The following is a 7,207-nucleotide window of genomic DNA, read 5'->3' on the forward strand; positions in this document are numbered from 1 at the left end:
CGAATGATTTGATTCGCAGCTCGAATGATTTGATTCCAAAACCGAATGGTTTGATGCCAGGATCGAATGCATGGTTTGATTCTATTTTCGGATATAAAATCAAATAATGTGAACATTTAAAACAGGGAATTATTGTCGATTTATTGCATATAACATATGACTAAATAAGCAAATATTATATGCGATAAATCAAATGTTATATGCAATAAATCAAATGTTATATGTGATAAATCGAATGTTATATATTATGTGATAAATCGAATGTTATATGTGATAAATCGAATGTTATATGTGATAAATCAAATGTTATATGCATGTGGTGATATGTGATAATTCAACCATAAAAGAAAAATCGAATTATGAAACAAAAAACATGCCATAAAGATCGGCCGAAGATATATTTATCTCAGATCGAAGATAGTGGGGCAACTTTTTCGATGGTTCAACCTTTTCGATGTGACACCGGCATAAACGACAAGATGGCGACCGTAAGCGGCGCACTTTCTGCAGCCGAGAAGTCGATGCGATCTGTTTTCGGTGTGTAGTAAACGCATATTGCGAAATGAAATCATTTAACGAGGTCCTGTATGTGCACAGTAATATATGTTTTGCGTTAGTTGAAATCGTGGCACGAACAGTATCTGCTGTCACTAGTACTATCTAATGTTCGGTGACACCTGTAACGTACCGGTGACGGTGTCCGTGTTTTTGTTGTTGTAACTTGTATTCCTACATATATTATTGCCGTTCTGTGCGTGTGTTTGTTTAAACGGGCCCCTCTTATCACAATTCATTCCCTCATATATAAATAATTCGAGGTACCGATTACTGTGAATATCAGATAACATAACTCATAAAGTAACAACACTAGGCCCTACAGAGTAACACTGCACAGTCACAGACTCAGTTACAACTTACAGTACGGACTACGGTCGATAGTGACACTACAAACTAGTCTACAGTAAACTTAAAACAGTAATGTATGATATTAATAATTATATACAATTAGTACTAGTGTGTTACGTACTCTGCTGGGTGACATTTGTTGACGTGGATGTACATGTGGTCTCATGTACAGCCAACACTGCAATAGACAAAAATTACCACAAAATACGCTTTCAAAGGAACGAAGTCCTGGAGCGAACGTAGTCATTCGATCAATCGCTGTCGTCTCTTTTCAGTAATAAGATACACTGAACCGTGTTATATCTATAAAGTTTTTAAGTCAAATATATACATTCGCTCGACGCTAAATAATATAAAAGATATATTATATAATATTTGGTGCCCGCTTTCTGTGTCCCAATCCGCAAAAATAAATGACAAAATAAATTTTGAAGACTAAAACACGTCATTTGTTTATATGCTTTAAGGATAGTTTTGCGTTAATACACTGCAATATATATTTGGGATTAAATATGAACCGTAGAAACGGGTTCATTTAAATGGTGTAAAAATAAACTGTACATGGCATTCTTTCTGTGATTAAACGGTAAATAAACCCACAACTACTAGATAATTTCGGGTCACCAAAATCGTATATCATTACTTTTTTACCACAGCTTGAAAAGCGGGTATTTTTCACGAATACATAGCGTTTTAGTGGAATTTTGTTCTCCTTATCGACAAAGTACCCGGTAATGGCTATTTTCCAAAGTGCGCCTTGTCAATTGGTTTCTAGCCAAAAAGATGGGCATCGATCATTATAAAATCAATGGGAAAACGAGAAACACAACAGCATAATTTATTTACACATGACATCCCTGCGGAATCTACCGGAAAATAACAAACTATTCTAGATTCATTGTCACGTGTCACCAGTTCTTCACCAAACAGAAAATTCGGACAATTCGGACAATTCGGATATTGATATTCGAACAATTCGGACAATTGATATTATTGATTGATATTACTTGTTATTAGAAGACAGTAATTGTATCAATTCACTATCGTATCAAAGTAATAGTATCTTTTCACACACCCGCGCGCGACTACATTCACAGAACCACAGACCCCACGAGCGCAATCGCACAGACGCACGCACACATACACGTGCACGCACATGTCACCGGCAAACAAAAATTACCACAAAATACGCTTTCAAAGGAACGAAGTCCTGGAGCGAACGTAGTCATTCGATCAATCGCTGTCGTCTCTTTTCAGTAATAAGGCTCAGTTCAGAGGGCTATAGTTCTAGAGCTAGTATAGAGAGTACAAAAATTACCACAAAATACGCTTTCAAAGGAACGAAAGAGCGAACGTAGTCATTCGATCAATCGCTGTCGTCTCGTTTCAGTCGGAAACATTAGCTACGATGCGACAGAGGAGCAGCTGCGTGAGATATTCTCTGAGGCGGGACCCGTCCTCAGCTTCAAGTAAGTAGACACACGGTGTAGATAACACGGCTAGTCACGATTCATGAGAAGTTCTCTTTCTCTCTCTCACTCTTCCTGTCTCTGTAACTCTCAGTCTATCTATGGCTCTCTCTCGCTATCTCTTTCTCTCTCTCTATATATATATATCTCTCTCTATATATATATCTGTGTCTCTGTCTCTGTCTCTGTATCTCTCTCACTCCATTTCTCTTCTCTCCTACCTCCCTCTGTTTCTCCCCTCCCTCCTCCCTCCTCCCTCCTCCCTCCTCCCCCTCTCTCTCGCTAACCTTCTCCTCTGTCTTACAGGCTGGTCTACGACAGGGAGACGGGTAAACCTAAGGGCTACGGGTTCTGTGAGTACCGGGATCAGGACACAGCCCTTCTCCCTCCTCCTACCTCCTCAAGAGCTCTAGTACTAGATCTGTGAACGATAAATATCGAGCCAACAATCGCTAATGCTTGCTACTACAGTCATCTGGTAGTCAAATCTGAAAACTTCAGTCAGCTTTGAGAAAGCCTCGTGATAGGAGGCGAAACGGCATCAGTACGTTTTGAGCAACACGGTTGAGTAAAAATTAACCAAGATAGATCTATTATCTACAAACCGAATGAAAATGACTTGCTACTATACATTTCCAGGAACTACGCAAGAAGAAGAAGAAGAAATCGTGAGTTTGTGATGTGAACTACAAGCTGACGGAGATGCCTGCCCAGGAGCATTTAAAATTATTAATTAAAATATCGTCTTTCTTACTGATGCTAAGAGGGTCTATGTCTCCCAGGGTACTGCCGGAACGTACCCTGGTACTATCTAATATGCTGGACCAAAATAGTCGTGTGCATGTACGTGTGTGCATGTGTGTGCTTGTTTAGCCATGTTTACTGTTTGTTTTGCACTGTTTACTACTGTGTGTATAATACATGTATGTTAATAAAGGATAACTTGTATAGTAGCGATGATGTCTCTGATTCTCATCACTTTTCCAAGTTTTCTTGTTCAAGTTTTACATTTATTTCGATTTTTAGCTCACCTTGACATCGTCAAGCTGAGCTATTGCCATGGGTCGTCGTCCGTCATACGTCCGTCTGTTCGTCAACATTTGGTTTCGGTCACCGATAACTCAGGAACCGTTTGACCCACATGTTTGAAATTGGGTATAGCTGTTACTGCTATGCTCCCATATGAAACGTCCTATGTTGGAGCACGCCAGTCAACGTACTTTCGAGCCACGGCAATTTTTTGGCAAAAATGGGAATTGTCATTAGTCAGTTCAGGTTCAACGGATCTTGCTCATTTCTGGTATGTGAATGAATAAGGGCTAGGGTTTTTGATTTAAAAAAAAATTATGCAAATTAGGTAGGGTTTGGCAATTATATAGCATATATATATATATAGACACGCAGATATTAAACAGTCTGTGGTGTCACACTCGTCATCGTCAAGTCATTGACAATATCTTTAATGCAAAATTCCTGCTATGAACATATTATGATTTATACTATTATTATTATGATATAATGATTTATGCTAAAAAACATCAAAGCGGGTATAGCGCCATCTACCGTCACAAATTGTGATTCATTTTGGTTTATAAATTATTTATAATTTATAACCTACCTCCTCCCTCTCTCTCTCTCTCTCTTTCTAACCTTCTTTTCTAACCTCCTCTGTATTACAGGCTGGTCTACAACAGGGAGACGGGTAAACCTAAGGGCTACGGGTTCTGTGAGTACCAGGATCAGGACACAGTTCTTCTCCCTCCTCTTGCCTCCCTCTCTCTCTCTCTCTCTCTCTCTCTCTCTCTAACCTTCTTCTCTGTCTTACAGGCTTGTCTACGACAGGGAGACGGGTAAACCTAAGGGCTACGGATTCTGTGAGTACTGGGATCAAGACACAGTCCTTCTCCCTCCTCCTGCCTTCCTCTCCCTCCCTCTCTCTCTCTAACCTTCTCCTCTGTCTTACAGGCTGGTCTACGACAGGGAGACGGGTAAACCTAAGGGCTACGGGTTCTGTGAGTACCGGGATCAGGAGACGGCCTTGAGCGCGATGCGGAACCTCAACGGTTACGAGCTGAACAGCCGAACGCTGCGCGTCGACCACGCTGCCAGCGAGAAGAACAAGGAAGAGCTGAAACGTACGCGAGCGAGCGAGCGTGTGTGTGGTTAGGTGGCGGCGGCAGGGCGTCTAGTGTGTTGGTAGATTGTGTGTTTGTTTATGGTTGTATTGCGATGGTAATAATACATGGTAGAAACTAGGGGTGTTACGATTAACCGCGATTCAACTGTATCGCGGTACATCCCGTTCGGTTCGGTTTTCGTTTTTTTCTCTCCCGGTTTTGGTTCTCGGTTCGGTTCCGGGAAATACATTCAACCCACTCTCAGTTAGGGAGAGATGATAATAAATGTATAATATTATGATAGGTATTATTATTATTCAAAATGGAGGGAAAATTTCCCCATCTTCTCAGCATTTTTACTACTGAAAATAACCGAACCGAATGAACCCAACCGAAGAGCAAAAACCGAAAACCGAACCGAAACAAAATGTATCGTTACACCCCTGGTCCCCTAGTAGAAACGCGGTCGCGAACGCATCTCGTTATCCTGTAGCAACCCGTTGCTCACTCGCCGCGTTGCTCTTCCGTTACAGAACTGCAGCAGGCCCTCGGCGGACCGCGACTCGAGGTGAGTGTTGTCACGGCAACGAGCGGGGCGGGGAGGTTGCGGGGGCACGCGCTCGACCTCGCTTTCATCGTCGCGGCGAAATTTCGCGAATATAATCTCGCGTCTCGGAAATAATTCTGGAAACGCGGCCTGATTCCTAACTGTCGAACATTTTGATTTGTATTGAGTAACCCGTAGTGAGATCCGTAAAGATCGGCCGGTCCTGCTCAATATATATATACAATGGTACAATATATATATACACTGGTACAATATATATATACACTGGTACAATATATATATACACTCGTACAATATATATATACACTCGTACAATATATATATATACACTCGTACAATATATATATACACTCGTACAATGTATATATATATATATACACTGCAGGGCTCGAATTAACCGACGGCACCGAAGACAATTGCCGTCGGTGCCCCTATCAATCGCCGTACTGCCCCTGAAAATCCAACTCGACCGACGGCAGTCACCTGCCTTGCCATTTTCTGTAATTGCCGTCGGTGCCTCTGGCTAGACTGGTTCGCGGCCGCACTGTTTGTCGCAGAGCGTGTACATTGTCTAGCAGAGCGTGAGGCCGGATTCCAGTCTACCCTTCGGCAAAAACAATAACCGTAAACGTGGCTTGCTGCCAACCGCTGCCAGTAGACGATCGATAAATCGTGCGCCTGTGTATGCACGTGGTAGAACACGAATATTTAAATGCTGCACGTGGACTCGGCCCGCACGCGATTTAAAGCGCGCGAAACGACGCTCGCGCAACAATGGCCAGCTGTGATCTGTATGGTGTGTAGCTTGCTAAGTGCAGTAAATTTAGAGAAATTTTAGTAGAATTCATACGATGACACAAAGTTTCCCATAACAATGGTCTGGGTCTGGGCTATAGTGAAAGTTAGGTCAGGGCTAGTATATAGCGGTTTTCCTCAGTTACTAGCCCGATGGTCTAGTGAAATAAAAAGTTAACGTACGTTGAACCCTGTTACTGTACTTCCAAGTTCCATTAGCAGAGGTTGATGTATTAATTTGTTATGAGTTTTCCTTTATTTTACAAAAGTGCCTTGGTGCCCTTCTGAAATTGCGAGAGTTGCCTTGATGCCTTTTAAAATTGCCTCGGTGCCCATCCATTTTAGAGAAAATTCAAGGCAATTTCTCACATGCCCCCAAAAAATTGCCTTGCCCCTCTCGTCACTTAATTCGAGGCCTGATACACTGGTACAATATATATATACACTGGTACAATATATATACACACTGGTACAATATATATACACACGGGTACAATATATATATATATATATACACACTGGTACAATATATATACACACTGGTACAATATATATATATATACACTCAATATAGTTAGTGATCCTGGACGGGAAAGAGAAGGGGGCTCTGCTGAAGGGTTGCTGCTGTTTCCAACGCTGCATATGTATGTGAAAGGAAACGTGTAGACAACCAACGTATTAGCCAGCGAGCCGTGCAGTCGTGATTTGCACGGTCAGTTTTGAAACTGCACGGCCAAAAAATTAAAAAAATTTCCCGGGAAGGCCGATCTACCCCCCTCCCCCCCAATGACGGTCTTGGCTGAGACACACATACTAAAAAAATTGCACTCCCAAATATTTTTTCTGCACTCCCACAATACCCATTCCTGGCTAATACCCTGTAGTGGAATATATATGCAATAATATATATCAAGAGTACATAATAGACATATGAGACATCTATTATGTACTCTTGATATATATATGTTGAAACGTGTAGACAACATAGCAGCCAGAGGGATGCAGAGCGGAGGTGTCCTACGACTGTCATGGCGGCTGCACCTTCATCTGTTGTATCTGTCGTCATAGCGCCCGCATCCCTATTCACATTCCCCCTACTTTAGGAAGCATCCCCAATTATTCTGTCTCCCTTCCTGCGGAAGTATCCCTATCCCTACGTCCCCCTGCATGAGGAAGTGTACCAGGGTTTCTTATACATAAGAGGCACAGTGGCGCACCGCTGTTGTCAAATTTAACATCGCCGTTGTGAAAATGTTCCTGTATTTACCCGCCGTTGTCAAAATAGTCAAATAGTCAACCCCCCCCCCAGAACCCTCCCCCAGCGAGAGGGGAAGTTCCCCCTCTCCCTCTCT

General features: G+C 42.1%; 1 protein-coding gene across 1 annotated transcript in view; it reads left to right on the plus strand.

Annotated features, from left to right (window-relative positions):
- The first annotated feature begins 465 nt into the window (after positions 1 to 465).
- Positions 466 to 7,207, plus strand: part of LOC106818279 (cleavage stimulation factor subunit 2-like) — a 9,184-nt gene continuing 2,442 nt past the window's right edge. The window contains exons 1-4 of the mRNA XM_014823000.1: positions 466 to 537; positions 2,297 to 2,375; positions 4,341 to 4,510; positions 5,026 to 5,060. Coding sequence (XP_014678486.1) covers positions 480 to 537; positions 2,297 to 2,375; positions 4,341 to 4,510; positions 5,026 to 5,060 — 342 coding nt within the window. The 5' untranslated portion in view covers positions 466 to 479. The remainder of the gene's footprint in view (positions 538 to 2,296; positions 2,376 to 4,340; positions 4,511 to 5,025; positions 5,061 to 7,207) is intronic.

Source organism: Priapulus caudatus, unplaced genomic scaffold (genome assembly GCF_000485595.1).
Source record: "Priapulus caudatus unplaced genomic scaffold, Priapulus_caudatus-5.0.1 Scaffold2131, whole genome shotgun sequence".
In the NCBI taxonomy this organism is placed as follows: Eukaryota; Metazoa; Priapulida; class Priapulimorpha; order Priapulimorphida; family Priapulidae; genus Priapulus; species Priapulus caudatus.